Source organism: Coccinella septempunctata, chromosome 1, assembly GCF_907165205.1.
Source record: "Coccinella septempunctata chromosome 1, icCocSept1.1, whole genome shotgun sequence".
Taxonomy (NCBI): domain Eukaryota; kingdom Metazoa; phylum Arthropoda; class Insecta; order Coleoptera; family Coccinellidae; genus Coccinella; species Coccinella septempunctata.
The window spans coordinates 43,046,321-43,067,697 of NC_058189.1; the positions used below are offsets into that span (position 1 = coordinate 43,046,321).

Below are 21,377 nucleotides of genomic sequence, written 5' to 3' on the forward strand. Positions count from 1 at the left end.
ATTTATTTTATGATAATTATAGGTTTGTGGCCAGATCAGCATTCGATGATCAAATAACTTGTACAATCAAAAGGAAATTTTACGATGAGAATAACTTGCACAACAAAAAACACATTTTGAACGTCAAAAATTTGGAAGTCGAGGAAATATATCGTTGAGTAGAAATGCATTATCTCGTCTGAAAAAAAATGAATTCCACTTCCGTGATAACCCTATTATTTCCCGGCTTCCAAGGTTTCGTGCGTATAATTTCTCAATTTCGAATGAAAAAGTGGTAATGAGTGCTGAATGAATAATTATTATAAATTGCATCATAAATCATGGATGACGTCCGTTTGCAAATACGCTTCGACTTATTCCTTCTGCCGAAGTACTTTAGTTATCAATAGACATATATTGTAGATGTTCTTCACTGAAAATAACCTTAACAACCTTTGAATTTTGAATATGAGATCCCTACTGGTGTATATGATTTTAGTGGCAAAAATGATAATACTCCATTAAGAGAGTGCTGCAAGGATGTTTTATATCTATGGTGTTATTTGTTGATTACCTTTTCTGAAAAAAATTTCAATTATACCCAAGACTTCAATGCAATGAAAAGATGTTTGAGTAGCATGCTAGCTCCTATTTTTAGGAGCGAAATTCAAAGGGCTGTAACACCCACAGAGAGGGCCTTCTGGAAAAATCAAAAATTGGGTCTACTAAGTTTGTCTCAAGAATCAACCAAATTTTGTTGCATTAATTTCGGGCTAGCCTGTAATATGAAAAAGAACCCTATCTATATAAGGATTGGGAAGGTTGAAGTGCGAAATACAGGTTTTCCGCGCCATGGGGCAGCGGTCGATTACTCTAATTCTATTAACATCACAAAAAAGAATCCTCTTTTTATGCATCTCTTAATTATTGAGAACTATACAAAGTGTTTCGTTTCTTCTGCATAGCTATCAACTTCGTTATTTTAAATGAAATACCCTATATATTTTACTTTTTTGAATTCCCTGTTAAATTGGAATGCGCCTGAATTATCAACGGTTTTAGAGAAATTTGACTTCCTATTAATATTTCGACAGTTTGAGGTACCTACATAAAGGACTTAGCACTGTCCCTATTCTATGTAATTGATTCAAATTTGGATTGTGTCAAGTCAATAAATGAAACAATAAAAATTTTCTTTGTAAATAACCATATTATATACAGGGTCCATGAACATGAAAACGTAGATCCATTATCAAAACAGAAATTCATCAAAATCTTAATTTTTTTTAAATGGCAACCCATATTTTTTTCTGTTCATATTCAAAACAACTAGAAGCGAACCAAAAATGTTTAAATAATGAAAAAAAAAAGGTTGCCTTTTTAAAAAATTAAGATTTTGATGAATTTCTGTTTTGATAATGGATCTACGTTTTCGTGGACCCTGTGTATAATATAGTTATGTATTTACAAAGAAAATTTGTAGTGTATCATTTATTGACTAGACACAGTCCAAATTTGAATCAATCACATAGAATAGGGACGGTACTATAGTCCTTTATGTAAGTACCTCAAACTGTCAAAATATTAATAAAAAGTCAAATTTATCGAAAACCGTTGAGAATTCAGACATAGTTGTGTTATCAAACTTATATTCAAATTTTACAAGGAATTCAAAAATGTGAAAATATATAGGGTGTTCCATTTAAAATAACGAAGTTGATAGCAGTATAGTTCTAAATAATTTTAGGAGATGCTCTACTTAAAAAGAGGAAAGTTTTATTTGAAACTCTTTTTTGTAAAGTAGAATTAGAGTAATCGACCGCTGCCCCATGGCGCGGACACTCTGTATATGATGAAGGAGCTATCTGCCATGGGAAAACTGAGATTTTTCTGAGGGAAAAAACTGTTTTAAAAACGGAATAAAGACATTAGCACTTCCTTGGTTTAAAAAATCCATTAATTTCCTGTATAGAGACCGAGATAGGGACCATCTTCTCAACAATAATTCCACTAAACGCAGTCCAATCGACACTTTTTTGAGGAAATTGTGATAACTATATCAACGTAACAGATCGAGACCGATGTCATTATCATTCTTCTTCTCGGAAACACGGTATTGTCGAAGAGGATAAAAGCCGACAAGTTATAATTATTTATTCATTAAGCCCCACAGAAGTGAGTTGTGGCTTCGGTAATTGTGTGGAAAGTCCATTCCTATCGGACCACACACTGATCGAAAGTGCTTATCTCATAACCTGTAGTTGGTTAGGAGCGTCCTAATTATGTATAATCGAAGTTCAGAAGGATTCGATAAATATTGGTAATATGAACTATAAAGTGGAGTAAGACTCTAACGGCCGGTTTCATAATCAAACCTAAAGTCCCTTTAATTTTAAAGCTTCCTTTAACCCTACTAAAAATGTCACTAAAGGAAGCTTTAAGCTTAAAGTGACTTTAAATTTGATTATGAAACTGGACGTAATTCTTCTCAGGAACATTTGAAGCTCGATTTAAAGATATATCTTTTCACTTAATTCAAATTGCATTTCGAACAATTTCGTGAATTGGGGTAGTCGCATCAGAACTGGAATCAATATAAAGATCGCATAAACTCTGTGGGTGTGTTGCAGTTACGCTCGTCAGTCCGCCCTCCATTAAATACTGTAACTTCCAAAAGAAAATAAATTCCTACGAGGAGAAAAGACTAAAATTCCACCCCTACATGGCGAAAGGGGAATGGCGTATACCAATACTGATAAGGCAGATGCATTGGCGGTCTCCATCGAACGAGAATCGAGAATAAATTACAGGATAGACGACGATAATGAAGATTTGGAAGAACTGGTTTAAGAAAATGATGAAGAAATGGATGAATTACCAGCGGCTGCTGAAATAGACAAACCAACATCGCCAAATGAAATCAGGGAAATAATTAGAAGTTTGAAGAAGAGGAAAGCTCTCGGAAGCGATAAAATAACGAATGTTATGCTAAAGAAATTACCTAGAAAAGGTATAGCCGCTCTAACAAATATCGCGAATGGAATTATGAGGACAGAACACTTCCCAGAAAATTGGAAAACAGTGGAAGTCATACTGTTCAATAAACCATTCAAAGAGAAGAAGTTCCCACAAAACTACAGACCGATAAGTCTACTGTCGGCGTTAGGAAAAGTAGTAGGAAGACTTATAGCCACGAGGGTAAATGAGGAAACCGAAAATCTGAAACTAATACCACCAGAACAGTTCCGATTCAGAAGAGACCATTCAACAGAGCAACAATTATTAAGGCTCACAGAATACATTACAGAGGGATTCCAAAATAAACAAGCTACAGGTCTTATTTTACTAGACGTCGCCAGAGCATTCGACAGAGTATGGCATGAAGGATTTATATATAAGATGAGATGTGCTGGATATTCGATCAAAATATGCAAGTTGATCCGGAATTATCTCAAAATTAGAAGATTTTACGTGAAAGTGGAAGGAGAGTGCTCCACAACAAGAGATATAGTGGCTGGAGTACCCCAAGGGTCAGTATCCAAAAACCATGCTAACGTTATATGCTGACGACACAGGCATAGCAACTCGACACCGCAACCCAGAAGTAATAGAACGAGTTCTACAAGAGACGATTGACGAAACAAATGACTGGTGCATAAAGTGGAAAATCAAACTCAATGGACAAAAGAGCCAAGCAATATTTCTACAGAAAAGAAGACTGCGACCCACAACGAATCTAGAAGTGGACGACTGGAAAATGAAGCCAAATATTTAGGATTAACGCTTGACAAAGGACTTGGAAAAGTCATATCAAATAAGCAATCGACAAAACGAAAGCAGCGATGAATAGACTCTACCCTCTAATAGGAGGAAGAAGCCACATGTCGAAAAAGACAAAAAAAGGTTGCTAGGCCTCAACTGACTTATGGATCAGTTGCCTGGGGTTTCGCGGCAAAGAGCCACATCAAAAGAATTCAGGCCAGTGAAAACAATCTGCTACGATGTGCAATAGATGCACATCATGGTTTGTCAGGAATAGACAGATTTATAGGGACCTAGAATGGGAAACCATAACGCAATTCATGAACAGAAAAGCAGAGAAATTATTCGAAACAGCGAAAAACCATCCGAATCAAGAACTCATGAGACTAATGGACTAGGATCATCTAGGAGATAAATTAAGAAGAGATTAAGAGAAAATAAGAACATAAACTTATTGAAAAATCCAATAAAGTGTTATGCAATGGAGGATATACACATAAATCCAGCACGATAGTGTGCGAGAAGAAAACCGACTAAGAGATGAACGGTTTATGGGCAAATGCCCGGAACCAATATTCAAGAAGCAGTTAAGGGTTTTTAGTGGGTCTCGAGCTCAGGAGAGTGAGTATCCCCACACTTGTTCCTTCTCAGGAGAGGGTGGTTCTTCTGACTTGCAGATTTTCCCCCTGCTACCCCCCCAAAAAAAAAAAAAAATAAATTTTCGGGTTATTTCTAGGGCTCGACTGGAATTCGCCAGTTGAGCTAGTCAATGAGCTGAAGGAGCCTGATGCTTTCAGAGTAATAGGCTTCTGCAAGTCAGTAATCGTTTGCCAGGTACTGATACAAAGACGTGATTCAGAAGGTTAGGTATCTCTACTTAGTACTATACTCCAGATTGCCCCTAGATTGATAAAGAACCTTCTAAAAGTTTTTTAGAGCCAAGAAAACTAAATACTATTATACCAATTTTCGAATATATATAGGGAAAATAAATTTTTCGAAATATAGTTTTTCATTCATTTGATGAATCTTTTTCGAACACAAGTTATTACCCACGTCTTCCAGTTTTCTAATTATGACCATTACGTACCATGAAAATATCAAAAATTCAAGGAACCCAACTCTTAAAATTAAGTTGGACGCTATCTAATGAATATTTGAGCGTTTTGTAGAATAAAAGTATTCTTCATATTTCCTCGTATAATGCGCCGCGCGCTGTTTTGGAGTAATTCGAAGACTATCTGTGAAATTTGAAAAATTGTGTCTTTGGCTGAATACAACTCTGTTTAAAAGATCCACAGATGTGTATAGCGTCAAAGATTTAGCTAGTTTTTCTGAAGGAAATTTTGATTTTCCAGGGGTGGCACAGCTGATTTGAAAAAATTGAAATTGAAATTACATCTGGGCATTCTTCATATTCCCACAAAAATCCCTAATCTGAATTTAAAGCAAACTTTTATTTATATTCTTATCTAGGAAAAATTTATTAGGGCATAGCTCATTATTTTTAGAAATAATTGATAGTTCTTAGAGGCAAGTAGTGAGACAATTTTTGAGGAATATAGGAACACAAATTCCTTTTTCTTTCACTGATATTTCCATGTTTGTGCATGCTCATAAAAGAAAAGAATATCATTTGAAAGGCGCCAAAGTAGCACCAATTGAACTTTCTAAGAACTTGAGAGATCTTAGTTGACGACGTTACGTAATTGATTTATTCCTACATAAGTGTTCAGTGGAGCGAAAATTTGGCGTATGTGACATTTGAAATAACTTACCAGGAAGGTAGATTCCAGATAGAAGCAGTTTTTCGGGAAGATCAGCAATTCGCTTGGGTCGTGCCACCTCTTGTCGTTTCGTTGGGTAACCTGAAAAAAAAGATTCGATTAGATTAAACTACTAATTAGTGCTCCCCTGATAATATTTTTGTTAAAAAATCAATACACCGTGTTTTTGAGGGAGATATATTTTTCTAGCAAAAGAAATACGTTCACAAAGAATATCAGTTGAAAAACACATCATCCCCCAATTCCAAATTCATACTATCTTTCCTTTCCTTTCTTTACCCAAAACAAATCTAGGAGATCACAGAGTTCGTGTTCGACATATGATAAACTGACAGCAGATAACGGCAGGAGTTACAGAAGTTTTTTAATTCGAGGTCAGATTGCCCGTTATAGGTCACTTCTTTATATCAGTAGAATGTAGAAAAAATTTCTTTTGAGTATTGGAAGACCTGCAGGTTAACGCCCGTTTGACCGAAGTTGACACCTATTACAAAGTACAATAGGTGTCATCTATTCTACTCATTTTTATTTTATTTCGGCAATTCGTCTTGGAGAATTGGATCTAATATCACGGCCTACTTTTTAAACGATATCAATGACGAGATGGGAAGAGTTGAAAACTAACTTCCCTATAATCAGAGGGATGTCATGTGATGGCCTAGAATCAAAAATCAAGTAGTAATCCAATTATTTCAGTTGTGTAATTCAATAATTCGACTCTATTGTTTTAACAGCTGCGTAGAAATTGCACGTGCTCAATTAGGAACAATCTGCCGGCAATCTATCGGGTGTCAAATAGAAGAAGGGGCACCTTTCAACCAATTCCGGATGAATGCCCCTCTTAACTCATTGAATATAGGGAATGCGACAGTTTTTTATACTTCATACAACATATAAGTAAGTATACATTACATCATAAATGATTGCTAACTTTTTGTTATCAACTTTTACATCTGGCATAAAATCATAACTGCATAATAAGAATTATTGGGGCTGATCTGAATATGGGCAGTGGTAAATTATAAAGTGTGCTGTAGGATTCAAGTACTTTATTCAATATAGAAAATAGTCCTTTCAATGAGCATCAGTACATTCAGAAACATCCAACAATAGGGAATGTGTATGTGATAAAAATATTTGAGCATCGGTTAGTTCAATGGGTCACCCAATCACCCAAATACTCCCTAACACTATATTATGCCTTAGAAATCATCAGCACTTTAACAATTTTTTTGAAATTTCATCTATTCATTACTTTAACAGAATCAGGCAAGTGACTGTAATGCTTGATACACTGATGAAATGAAGATGTTTCAAACTTCCTGGTCCTATGTCCACGATCATCACCGTAAAAAAGAATCACTAGACAAAAACGAACATAAAAATATGCTTCGCTCTGAAATAGAACTATTCGAAAAAAATCGAAGAAATCAAAATTTCTGCAACATAATGACGCGAAAGGAAAAATTTCGCGGAAACCAACACACGAACGTTGAAAATTAACTTGTAAGTGTTTTTTTCATATGGCTGTTGCATCATACTATCAATGAGAATTCAACACGAGATATATGGCGCCCGAACTTGAACTTCTTGATGAACTAACTATTCTACTATTCATTCAAATTCAAAGCAAACACCGATAAAACCAGTTTGCGTTCATTGATTCAACTTTTGAATAACGAATCCTTTCATCCATCATTTCTCATATTGAATGAATCGGAGCCAGCTGGATGCGAGGCCATTTCCGTAATGAAGTGGATGGTCGAGATTTTATAGATCATTTGCTTCATTCAGTCTTCATTAAATCTATTTCGAGGCCACCGATGCAACGCATTCCAGTGATTGATAAACAGAGGCTATGTAAGCAAGAAAATTATTCCAAAAGTATACCAGTTTCCAATTCGATTAAATCACTCATTTTGGAAATATTGGAAAAATTTGTGCTATGGGACCAAGCAGCCTTAGGCCTGTTCAGTACCTGGAAGGGCGACCCCACTGGTTATGAATTTATTATCATTCAAAATTTTATTTATTTTTCATATTTAAATTCGAAACCGAATTCCTTAATTCTTAAAATTTTCATTATTTCAATATTCATTTCGCGAAATCATTATTTTCTTACCTGAAAGAAGCACCATGCAATTGTCAAAGGGTAGAAGGAAAAAACGTCAAAATTTACAATAGTGAGTAAATAGGGAAAACAATATTCAATTATTCTATAGTTCTTCAGCTTCCCCAGATATTTTGTATGAGTTAGTTTTATAAAAAATAATATAAAAAATCAAATATCGATTGAAATTTATTCTGGGAGGATTCTGCATTTCATTTACGCAGGAGCAAATCGTTGATTTCATTTTTAATTGATTTTGATTCAGAGATTGGGAGTGAAAACCCTAAAAAGTTTATTAAGAAATAAAAAATCAAGTAGTAGAAAAAAATGTCTTATAATGGTTTTTATTCCTGGTATCGTGCTCGAGATTATTTATTAATTTTATCATCGCGAGAACTACAATGCAATTACAACTTAGTATAAATATTATAAATACTAATTGCTATTATCTTAAGAATAAACATCATTATAATTGATATAGTTACCAGCAAAGATTATATAGAGTAGAAAGATGGGAAACGAGGCGACTAAAGCGATGTGAGCGCCATCTGTGTGTCAAGCGTGTTTTAAGACGATAGGACAACTTAAAATATTAATTTGAGGGCCATTTGCACAAACATATGAAATTTTGTAAGATTTCAGATGGCCATTTTGATTAAAGAGGTTTTGAATGATTTGTTTGATTCTCGTACCGCTTTTTGTTCATCTAGCTCGTTCTAGTTGCTGATTATTGAATTTTTTTGTCCAATTTCTTGGTGAAAACCCCAAAATATCATTAGAAAATTATTGAATGGTGAAGATCTGTGGACCAAATAATAAAATGGATGTTCCGAAATTGAGTTTTTTACGCAACTAAGCAAAATGGAAGCGTAAGTATTAAAACTCGTAACATGTGAATCAGTCTTTCATTGATTTTTATTTTCAGTGCTTCGAAGGGGATAATATTTTCAGGGCGTCAATGACTTCAGCAAACACCACTGACTACACCATGTGCAGAGAACATTTTACTGCAGGTCAATTGAGAACTGTTCATCCACGTAAATTGTTGTATGCACAAAGCATCCCTTGCATTAACGGCCCATTCAGGAGAAATTATGACCTTTATATGTCCATTCAATGATTCTCAATTGCTACTCCTTCAATTATATTCAGAAACGCAAAGGTTTTATTGATTTCGATTTTGCAATGGAGTGACTGTCAAATTGTTCTTTGGAAAGTCAAAGTTTTATGAAACCTGCTGTGCGTGTTTTGTTCATTCATTATTCAATTTGTATATTGTGCCCATAGATATACTTACATAACACAAAGAGACCATATCACAAGGAAATCATAGAAAAAGCTACACAAACTATACTGACAGGCTAGCACACAGGTCTTATATATTTGTTCACGGTTTTTTTAAATGTGGTTCTGAAAATTCTATGAATAATACATATGGAAAGAACTGAAATGTGTATGCAATGATGGTATATTGAATATTGGTTCATATTAAATTCTGATATATGTATATTGTAGAAATTCAACTGAGTTAAAACTGAAAACAATTCATTACATAGAAATAACACCTTCGACGTATAACAGATCACCATATATTTTTATGTCCCAGTCAGAGCTTTGTTTGTTGTCCATAATTTCAATTTTTGTAAATTTTTTATAAATTGCAAATAAAAATATAGCGCATCCAACAGCGATTTTCATTGATATCAATTGATTCCAAACAATGTTCAGATGAAAACTAACTTCCTGATCACAAAACAAAACCATTCATTTGTTTTGTCGTTCAGGATGTTTGTTTTCTGGTCTAAACAAAGTCGATATTGAAATTCAATACAAATACAAAACAGAAAACTGTCATTGAGAAGTTTTTCTGTATTGACAGTACCTTTTCAGCGGCATCCCAATGTAAACCAAAAAAAAAATGTAGTCGGTTTTTAGTACTACAGATATGAAGGCATTTCCTATTTTTCTACTCTATAATCCTTGTTTACGCATCATAGAAAAAAGTGTCTATATATCGTATAACATTTTCGATGTAGAATCATTAAAACATGAAACTCCTTGTAAAGAATTTCACTAAATATGAGGCAAAAATGTACTAAGAGATTTCTTTGCCGAAAATATCGATATATCGCGTCATGAAGAAAGTAAAATATGGTAAATTCTCTCTGATAGATTTGAAGGGTTGAATAAAGCATGATAATGCCATTAGAACTACCACAATATTACAAAAATATTTGAAAATTTGACAATGTTTTGACTCTCACATGAACCATTGTTCAAACTGTTGGTTTTACGGCCTTAGAACCATTTCACTTTTTTTCTGACAAACACACTGAACCTATATCCGAATTTATTTCCTTTAATCCTGGGACACTCTGTGTAGTTTCAGATTAGCAGGATAATACTTATATGCATCAGTACCTACATCGAAATGAACTTACAAATTGTCAAAATGTTCTAAAAAATATCATTGAAGGAAACACACAAAACAAATGCTGTTAATGGGTTGTTGAATTTAATATTTGCTGAGAACAATGATTGGTAGAGGAAAATATTGAAAAGATATTGAGTATTTTGTGGCAGAGATGATATTGAATTAATTAAATCTATCATAGGAAACTGATCATGTCTGAATCAAAGATTATAAAGTAGAAAGATAGGAAACGCCCTCATATCGCTAGTACTAAAAACCGACTACATTTTGGCCAGTGAAAACACATTTAACAATGAGATGGCGCTGAAAACGTATTGTCAATACAGAAAAACTGTTTAATAACAGTTATCTCTTTTATAATTGAGAGGCGCGAAATTCGAATTCTATTCCTTGTATTCAATTTCAATATTGACCTTGTTGGGACCAGAAAACAAACATCCTGAGCTACAAAAGGATGGTTTTATTTTATGACCAGGATGTTAGTTTTCATCTGAACATTGTTTGGAATCGATTGATATCAATGAAATACGCTGTTGGATGTGATAAATTTTTATTTGCAATCTATAAAAAATTTACAAAAATTTGAAATTATGGACAACGAATAGAGCTTTGACTACGATACAAGAGCACATGGTTATCTGCTATAGTTTCGTCAAAGGTATTCTTTCTCTGAAAATGTTTTGAATTAATAAACTGAGTTGAATATTTACAATTTATATCAGAAATTGATATGAACCAATATTCAATTTACCGTCATAGGATACACATTTCCGTTACTTACATATTATTTACAAAATTTTCAGAACGACAATTGAAAAACACCTTACAGAGGTATACAAGCCTTGTATTCAAGCCCGACAGTATAATTTCTTCATGCTTTTTCATAATTTCAACAATATACAAATTGATTGACGAATGAACACTCATAGAAGGTTTCATAAAACTTTGACTTTCCAAACAACAATTTGACAGTCAACCGATTCCCAAATCGAAATCCATAAAACTTTTGCATTTCTGACTATATTGAAGGCAATTGACAATCTTTGAATGGACGTATAAAAGTCATAATTTTCCCTAAATGAGCCCTTCATGTAAGGGATGCTTCCTGCATACAACAATTTACGTGGATGAACAGTTCTCAATCGACTTGCAGTAAAATGTTCATCGCACATGGTGTAGTCAGTAGTGTTTGCAGGCCTTTACGCCTGAAAATTTTATCCACTTCGTAGCACTGAAAATGAAAATCAATGAATGACCGAGTCACATGTTACCAGTTGTAATACTTACATTCCCATTTTCCTTAGTAAAATTCGTTTTATTTTATCCACAGTTCTTCACCGTACAATAATTTTCGAACGATATTCTGAGGTTTTCGCTAAGAAATCAGACAAAAATTTCAATAATCAGCAACTAGAACGGGCTTGAAAAACAAAAGGCGATATGAGGTTGTCTAGGGATACGAGAATCAAAACATTCAAAACCTGTTTGATCAAAATGGCCATATGACTCTGACATCTCGCAAAATTTCATATGTCCCTCGAATTGATATTTTAACCAGTATTAGGGCCTTAAAAACACATTTGAAACACAGATGGCGCTCACATCACTCTAGTCGCTTCGTTTCCTATCTTTCTACTCTATAATCTTTGGTCTGAATGATATGCATGCCTTTTAATTAAGCTAGGGAGGTTGATACATTTTTCACACTATTTTCAAAAAGGCTATCTCTTGGAAGTGAAAAGGTTCTTCTAAGTCCTTCAGTATGGATTTGGTTCATATTTGGAATCATTTGTTGTACTAGATTTCATCCACTGAAACTTCAAGATATCTCCATTCTTGGATAAATAGTACAGAATTTCCATATTGCAGCAGATAAAGTGTAGACCTTTCTACAATTCCAACCAGATGAGAAAGGTACCAGAGAATCACGGTAATTGTCCTAGGACTCATGCCAATTAGACGGACCAGAAAACTAGTCGGATGACATAATAATTGCCCAGTCGGAAACCCTTGTTGAGGCATATCAACTGTTCGGAAAAATCAACGAAAATATCTTGGGGCATTTCGTGGAAATTATCATGATGGTATCGCTGTTACGACGGAAATAACAAGGCGGTCTGCTAGCGTCAAATAAAACTGCGCTAAAAAATCGCACCGCCGCAAATTGTAGTACTTTCTAGCAGATAATTTATCATTCTCTCGGATCGAACATGAAGACGTATTCAGATTAATCTCACAGGGATCTCACATAATATGCAATACGTATGTAATAGTAAAGAAGGTCGTTGTTCATTTCCTGGATCCGATAAAATGATATTTACGAGCTCGAGTTTCACAGAAATGAGAGTAAATTGAATAATATGTAACTTGTTTCCCACTAGAAATATACAGGGTGAGTGTTTGACTAGTACATAAAGATTCAAGAGGTCAAAAGAAAAACTTTTTCTGTTCCCCAATTTTTTCATTGCGGCTCCGTCGAAAATCCATATCTCACAGAAGATTTCATCGAACAGAATGAATTACGGAATAAAGTTTTTCACCGATGTGATGAATCTCCACAAAATTTCACACACAGTTTCTCCAGTATGACCATTAAAATACCAGACCTTGAAAGCACCCAATTCTCAAAAGTAAGTTGAACTAATGAAAATTTGACCATTTTTGTTATTCTGAAAAGATTTTTGTTTTTCCAGAGGTGGCACAGCTCATTATGAAAACTTAAAATAACTGAATTGGAAAATATATATATATATAAGAATTTCATCCTGTATGGGCAATAACAAGTTCACTGAAGCAAATTTACTCGCAGATGAAGGCGTGTTATTGGTTAACCCAAAAATCGTAGAATTGATTTTATGGTCAGGTAGTTTATTGTACCAGAAGGCCAGCAGATTCTCCCTTATGGGCCGATCTAATGAGAATACCGTGATCCAAATACTCTTGTATTTGGTTGATGAGGTTGACTGGTTTAGTCGTATCGGTACTACCCTACACAAAGATATATAAAGGAGGCCCACTTAAGTTCAAAGCCTTCCACACTCAGGGCATGGATAGTCTCCAACCAGATCTGGCCGCCGCTGTATCCTTCTCGATTCTCCATTATAACTGTGGACCAAAGACCTCCACTGTGACCTGTCTAACGCTAGTTGTTCCCAGTTATGATTAGCATTAACTGATTTTAGGGATTGATGTAGTGTATCCTTAAACCGCTTATACTGGCCTCCTGGTTTCCGGGCTCTCTCAGTGAGTTCGCCGTATAGAGCTATTTTGGGGAGTCTTGTGTCTTGCATCCTCAGAATGTGGCCGCTCCATCTGAGTCGGGCCCTCGTTACTTGAGTCTCAATTGTTGTACAACTCGCGCGCTGCAAGAGTTCTGCATTCGAAACTTTGTGGAACCATCTGATGTGCATTATCTGTCTTAGATGACGTTGCTGCGTCTGTTCAAGCTGTTTACTATGTCGCCTGTAGGGAGTCCAGCTTTCGCTTCCGTAAAGAAGCGTTGGGAGGACCACTGCTCTGTAAACAGCTGTCTTGGTCTTCAGATTGAGGTCGTGATTTTGGAACACTCTGTCCTTCAGCTTCCAGAATGCCCGTGATGCCGAATTAATACGGTTGTGTATTTCCGTGTCAAGGTTAGCCCTAGTATTTATGAAGCTTCCCAAGTATTTGAACTGCTCGACCTGTTCTAGAGTTTCATTGTCCAGGCTGATATCTGTTTGAAGGCTTTCTGGCGGACTTACCAGGATTTTGGTCTTGTCAATATTGAGTGTAAGGCCTAAAGCTTCGTATATATGTTTATAGGTGTCCATCATTATCTGTAGATCCTCTGAGCTGCTAGCGATGAGTGAACAGTCGTCTGCATATTGAAGTTCCGTGATAAACTTGGTACGGGTTTTTGCTCTGAGGCGCTTCAGGTTAAACAGGCCTCCATCAAATCTGAATCTTATCCCAACACCTCTTACGGGCATGCTCATGTCAGCAATTATCGATACAGCTATGGCGAAAATATTGAACAGTAAAGGCGCTAATACGCAGCCTTGTTTTATTCCAGAGTTGGTTGAGAAATGGTCGGTTGTAGAGCCATTATGCTGTATTCTAGCGGTGTTGTTGGTATGAAGGCTTTTACACACTGCTAGGAATTTTTCGGGTACTCCTAGACGTGCCATGATTTTCCAGAGCGCTCTCCGATTCACCGAGTCGAATGCCTTGCTTAAATCGATGAAGGCTGTATAAATCCTTGATTGTTGTTCACGGGCCTTTTCTTGTAGCTGTCGCAGTGTAAAAATTAGGTCCACCGTACCTCGATTTGGTCGAAAGCCGCACTGGGATTCAGGTAAAAGCTTCTCTAAGAGTGGAACCAGACGATTAGCCATAATCTTCGAGAGAATTTTACCGGCCACATTAAGCAACGATATGCCCCTGTAATTGTTGCAATTCGACGTATCGCCCTTGTTCTTATAGAGGTTGATAACTAAAGCGTCTCTGAAGTCTTGTGGCACATCTCCCTGTTCCCAGATCATGCGGAATAGTATTAGGAGACTATTGACAATGTCCTCATCCAAGGCTTTGAATATCTCCGCCGGAATGCCGTCTAGACCAGGTGACTTATCATTTTTCATATTTTTAATCGCGCTTATGATTTCCGACATTGAAATTTCGTCATCAAGCGATGTCATCGGACTATACGCGGGAAGCAGGTCTAAAATGGATAAATCCGAGTCGTTATTTTGATTCAAGACCTGTGAGTAATGCTCCTTCCATCTTTCGAGAATTTTTCTATCATCAGTTAGAATAGCTCCATGAGCATCTCTTATAGGAAAGCTAGCTTTTCTGCTTGGACCGTAAACAGTTTTAATAGCTTCGAAAAAACGCCTGTAGTCATGGTTATCGGCGTAAGCTTGTATTTCCCTAGCTTTTTTTTTCCACCAGCTGTCCTTGATTTTTCTTATTTCTTGACGGACCTCGCGTTTTATGTTTATGAAACCTATTTGGGCTGCAACATCGCCAGGCTTGTTAATTGCGGTTTTCATCGCTTTGTGTTTTGCGTCCAAAAGGGGTGCGATATGAGTTTCGCTGTCGGCAAACCAGTCTGGGGATTTTCGGGAGCGTTCTGTGCCCAGTATTTCTTTCGCTGTATTTGTAAGGGATGACTTGAAACGGAGCCAATCTTTGACGGCAGCTGTGAATCTGTCCTTTGTAGAAGGGTTTTGTAGTTTGGATATTTGAAGGCGCTCTCTTAGATACTTCGGCTTGCGTTGGTCTTTCCTTCTCACGATCACATAGTCGAGGGTATGCCAATGCCCTGAGCGCGGGTGGCGCCAGGTCCCCCTTGAATTGGGTCTCGTAATAAAATAGGTGTTCGTTATACACAGATTGTGTTCTGCACAAAGAGCCAGCAGACGTTCTCCATTCGAATTCATGCTGTCTGTGCCGTGTTTCCCTATTATTCCCGGCCATAGTTCTGAGTCTTGACCTCTGCCCACTCTAGCGTTGAAGTCTCCAAGGAGAATAATTCGTTCCCGTTTTGGGATTTTACTTAATGTAGCAACGAGTGTTTCGTAAAAAGTGTCCTTTAAGTTGTCAGAGGAGTTCAAAGTGGGTGCGTATACTGCAATGATGTTCACAAACGTGTTATTCGCTGCAGGAAAACGTAGGGTCATTAAACGTTCTGAGATACCAACTGGATTTTCGGTAAGTTTGGCGGCCAGGTCGTTTCTAATGGCCAAGCCTACGCCATGTTGTCTGATTTCGCCTTCCGGCAAGCCTTTCCAGAAAAAAGTATACGCTTGTTCTACCAAGCTACCTTCGTCCGAAAAGCGTGTTTCGCTTAAAGCAACTATTGCAATGGATGTTCGTTGCAGTTCCTTATCGATTAGGGCAGTACGCCTCTCTGGTCGGTCGGCCTTGGGGTTGTCTAGCAAGGTTCTGACGTTTCATGCTGCAAAAGCTATGTGCTTTTCATTGGTGTTTGTTCGATGATTCACTCGCTCAGGCACCCTCCCCCGGAGATCCGAATGGGAGGGTATTTTACCTCCGGATACGAATTTTGTCCTGTTTGACTGATCCATCTTTTTGTAGGAGCTGCGTTAGAAGGTGTTCAAAAGCTGCACTGGTAACGCTGTCAGTGCAACTTTGGTTGCGGCTACGACTAGATTATCTTGTGGCACAGGTATCCTGAGACGACAAGGTCTGAGACGTAACTTTAGCAACGCAGAGAGCCATTTCCTGCTCAAGCCAATGTTTAGGCTACGTAATTGTGGGAAACAGAGTTATACCGCTCATGTTCGGTCGCCAGAGCCTCGTTCGTAAGAACAGGGTGCACCGCGAGTAGGTGAGGTTGGCATTTGAGAGGAGAGGCTATAAAACGCATCCTTCCCCCTTACACCAAAGGCGTTAGCGCCTTTACTGCTCAATGTTTTCGCCATAGCTGTCTCGATAGTTACTGACATGAGTATGCCTGTAAGAGGTGTTGGAATAAGATTCAGATTTGATGGAGCCCTATTTAACCTGAAGCGCCTCAGAGCAAAAAACCGTACCAAGTTTATCATGGAACTTCAATATGCAGACGGCTGCGCACTTATCGCTAGCAGCTCAGAGGATCTACAAATAATGTTTAACACCTATAAACATATATACGAAGCTTTAGGCCTGAGACTCAATATCGACAAAACTAAAATCCTGGTAAGTCCGCCAGAAAGCCTTCAAACAGATATCAGCTTGGGGAATGAAACTCTAGAACAGGTCGAGCAGTTCGAATACTTGGGAAGCTTCAAAAATACTAGAAACGGAAATATACAACCGTATTAATTCGGCATCACGGGCATACTGAAAGCTAAAGGAAATAGTGTTTCAAAATCACGACTAAAACAGCTGTTTACAAAGCAGTATAGTCCTACCAACGCTCCTTTACGGAAGCGAAAGCTAGACGCCCTAGAGGCGACATATTGAACAGCTTGGACAAACGCAATAACGTCATCTAAGACAAATAATGCACATCAGATGGTTCCACAAAGTTTCGAATGCAGAAGTCTTGCAACGAGCGAGTTGTACAACAATTGAGACTCAAGTAACGAGGGCCCGACTCAGATGGAGCGGCCACATTCTGAGTATGCAAGACATAAGACTTCCCAAAATAGCTCTGTATGGCGAATTCACAGAGGGAGCCCGGAAACCAGGAGGCCAGTATAAGTGGTGTAAGGATGTACTACATCAATCCCTAAAATCAGTTAATGCCAATCATAACTGTGAACAACTCGTGTTAGACAGGTCACAGTGGAGGTCTTCGGTACACAGCATAGAGTCTCTGGTACACAGTTATAATGGAGACTCAAGAAGGATACAGCGGCGGCCAGATCTGGTTGGTAACTATCCATGCCCGGAGTGTGGAAGGTTCTGTAGGTCACGGTTGGGTCTCGTCAATCACAGAAGGGCACAAAGTCGCAATTAGCCCTAAGAAAGTATAAGAATGTTCGCACCGTGTTTTTTTGTCCTTTTGTAGATTCATTCCCGGTAACGGGATGCAGCAATGAATGACCTAACATAATGGGTAGAGTTATAGAAAATAAATCAATATGCCTCAAAATTTAAAGCGAAAACGTTGTTCATCAGATGAATAAGTCTCGGAAAGTTCTGCACATACTTTCACAAGTTAGGAGAATTAGTTAATGAGAATTATTGCACTGCACCGCCTAATTTGATGATAGCTACGCCAATGGATGCCCGTATTGAAATTGAATTCAATTTCCATCAACTTTTTTTTTCACTGAATTTGATTATGTAGAACGGAGTTAACCTTCCTATTTTGATCAGAAGTTCATTGTTAATTATGAAGAATCCACAATCTCCTCATGAAAATTCCACATGAAGATCATAAATATGAAAATTCTTTCTTGATGATAATGTCCCATTTAACTCTAGAACTGAGAAAACCTAATTTGCTCATGTTTCAATCCACTGCACAATAGAAATTCTTCTTGTGATTTGTTAAGAGGTAGACAATAGCATCGACTGAAATGGCTGAAGCCAACTGAGCGAAGTCAACAAACAGTTCCCACTCGCGAGGAAAGTTTAAAACTTGGTAACAAAGAAAACACAGCATGCGGATTTCCGCAAAACAATAATTTCACCTGAATTTATAACTACAGAACAGACGAGTTGAACATAGTGGTTTCATAAAGATCTGTCTGCATCCAAATATGGGTGGTCGTTGTAGAGTTACACTGATTCTTACCGCCAACTTGGTAAACAACCTGCTGATTTGCATCATTCGTTTACATGAAAATGTAGTTCTATATGTTGATTCCTGGAAGGTCAACACTTGGCGGATTCAGAAATTGTAAAATGACATTAGTTGTACTTCGCCTTCATGAGCAAATGATTTTATGTTGCGTAGGACAATTGAAACTGGAAGTTATTTGACGAATTGAATTTATTTTATTGGTAAATGAATCAAAAAAACCTTACGACAAGGTAAATAAAGTTTTGTTTCCATTCATTAGTTAACATTCTGCGAAAAACTCATGTTTTTGATGTCACACGAAAAATATCAATCATCACTGCAATATATGACAATGACCCAAAAAAGGTAGAAAAAATAAGAATTCGGATTGAGTAAGTTCAAATAGCTTATGAAAAAAAATTCCATAAAATCACCCCCAGTAACAAAAGGTCAATCCACTTGTGGCACCAAAAATTTAATTCGAAAAATCTCAACTACCCTTCACTTCTCGTAGGGTATGCATCTCTGTAATTACAATATCAATATATACTCCATTCACTTTTTTTTTAGCACTCGGTTGGCCAAGGAAATTTGACACATTCTACTCTGTATAGTACGAAAATGTGAGATTATGACGCTTGTCAAAATATTTTTGGGTTTAAAATCAGAGCTATGTTGTCCTTTCTATGTAAGAGTCTCAGTAATTACGTATTTTATTAGAATGTGGAATCACTTCGGAAAATATGATGTCGAAAATATGTGACGAACATAATTGTCGTTTATAAAAACTGATTGAAGGCATACCAAGTCTAGCTATTTGCATGGAAAACACAAGAAATCAGTTTTTAAATATATTTTATTTTTGCAATGGAAGAAAATTGAATAATTGACACATTATATGCAGTAGCTTAAGGAGAGTTAATGTTGGTTATCTTCTTTGGCCAAAGGTTGAAGACGTTACATCAGTTGTAGATTTTAGAAAAATCAACTCGAAGATAAAATGCATCTGATGCAGTGGTAGGGAATCGGAATCTCTTGAAGGAATTAAGGTATAATTACAAGAATGTTAAATTCGTCAACAAAAAATCATCTTGGATCACTGGAAGTCCAAATAATTGAAGGAAGTTTCAAGGCAGGAGGAACTTTAAACAAAATTTTCACATGAATTAACAGTTAACAAGACAATTGGCTCGTATTTATGGCTGTTTATTTTCAATACTTTGATATAACAATAATAATTATATATTTATTGTTCCCTTAAGAAATTTACTATGTATTGGACAAGTCAAATGAAAAATAGAAAAATTAATTTTCTAGAACTTATTTTACGATGACATTTATCGAAAATCCTGTAGTAATTTTTCGCATTCGTTCATCCCAAAATAAAATTCTGTAATGCCACCACTTTTTTGGGTCTCAAAATAGAAGGAAATTCTTTGTCATCCTCTTCATTCACAATCTTACTGATTGTGGAAACATTCAGCTAAAATATAAGTCGTTTAGATTCAGATGAAACATTATATAAATTCACTTACATTAAATATGTTCGCTACCGTATGATATATTGTGGATATTAGAATATCAGCGTTACCTACTATTTGTTGAATGGGCGGACCTGAATTCTAAATAGTCCTCCCTGAAACCCTGTCTTCTCTTTTTTTCAATTACTTTCGATATTTTTGTAATATTAATTGATATTAGTTGTGGCAACGGCGTTATGACATAAACGACATTTCATGAGTGCCAACTCCGTTCTTGTACAAAAACTTATTATTTCATGGCCAATCGTGTGCTAAAATAGAAGTGAATACAGTATAGAATTACAAACCATTTTCTCGAGACGATAAAAGAAAGGATTGGGACTAACCAAGGGCTATTGATCACAAGAGCCATTCAGAACACAGTCCACTACATGTTCCCAATAGTTGTAGATAATGATTATTGTTAATTCACAAACATATCTGCTGTACGTACCTATACTACATCCGGAAACTGTTAGAGAGAAGATCATTCTCTATCCCATTTATCGAGGTAGGCTGTTTACACGATGATTAACCACAACACAGTAAGTATTTCTTCTCATATTTCCATGAATTGCAAATGCAATTTCAGCTAATTCAATTAGTCTTTTTCATCCTACTTCAGTATGTTTGAACAAGATAATCATGAGTAAAGATTGGCCGCTAACTTATCAACCGTGGTAGGGTAATGGGAATGCTATTACCTGCCTCGCTCTTGAATAATGACCTTCGAAGGAAGACTGAAGATAATCATTAATTGAGTTTTCAATGAGCATTTGATGATTGTATGATCATTTGGATATTAGGAGCTGCACTTAATGAGACAGCAAAAACTAATCGAAGCCGACAGAAAAAGATTAACTGGAGCAAAAGAGTCTACGATAGTGGTGAAACAAGAAGACGTATTCATTGGTATAATATACCCACTAATTTCATATAAAGTCAGGTAGACCAGAGGGCAAATTCGTGCGATCCAAGGTAACACTCTAGACCCTGGAGCCAGACGGGAAATAAGGGAAAATCGAGATTTTTGGCAATAACCAAAAGCCAATGTAAATAAATCCTCCTTCAGAGAATAAATATCGCGCCTGACCTTTCTTACAAATACAGGTTATGGTTATTTAAGACAAATCGAACAGACAAGGTGGGTCTGGGTGCCTACTAGTTCATTACTTGTCAAGTCCGGAAGTATAGTATAGTAGTAGTAAAGTGATATTAATACTCACTGGTGAAACACAGGATTTTTATTAGGCAATCGGACGCAACAGAATAATTTCATCACCCCTAGCTTCTTGCATGAATCTTTCACTTAGTACAGGTAAATATCCTTCAACTTTGAAGGTGAGCAGGGTGACTCCGAGTATTTACGTTTTCAAATGAAAAACCCTGCTTCGAAGTTGATGGCGAATAGAGGGTACTGATGTAGTTTTATATATAGCGTAAGTCTTTGACTCCTACAAATATTTCAACAGTAGATTCTTATGGTCAAAATAAACAATTTTTCCTAAACCATTTTTTTCAATTCGGCCCTAATGAAAAGATTAGGCCATTTTAAGTTTACATAATG

The 21,377-nt window shown here is 36.5% G+C and overlaps 1 protein-coding gene across 3 annotated transcripts in view; it reads right to left on the reverse strand.

Annotated features, from left to right (window-relative positions):
- The window catches only part of LOC123310568, a 449,880-nt gene that overhangs the window by 69,060 nt on the left and 359,443 nt on the right, over positions 1–21,377 (reverse strand). For all 3 annotated transcript variants that reach the window (XM_044894465.1, XM_044895218.1, XM_044895834.1), the window contains one exon: positions 5,520–5,609. In XM_044894465.1, the coding sequence (XP_044750400.1) occupies positions 5,520–5,609 (90 nt within the window). The remainder of the gene's footprint in view (positions 1–5,519; positions 5,610–21,377) is intronic.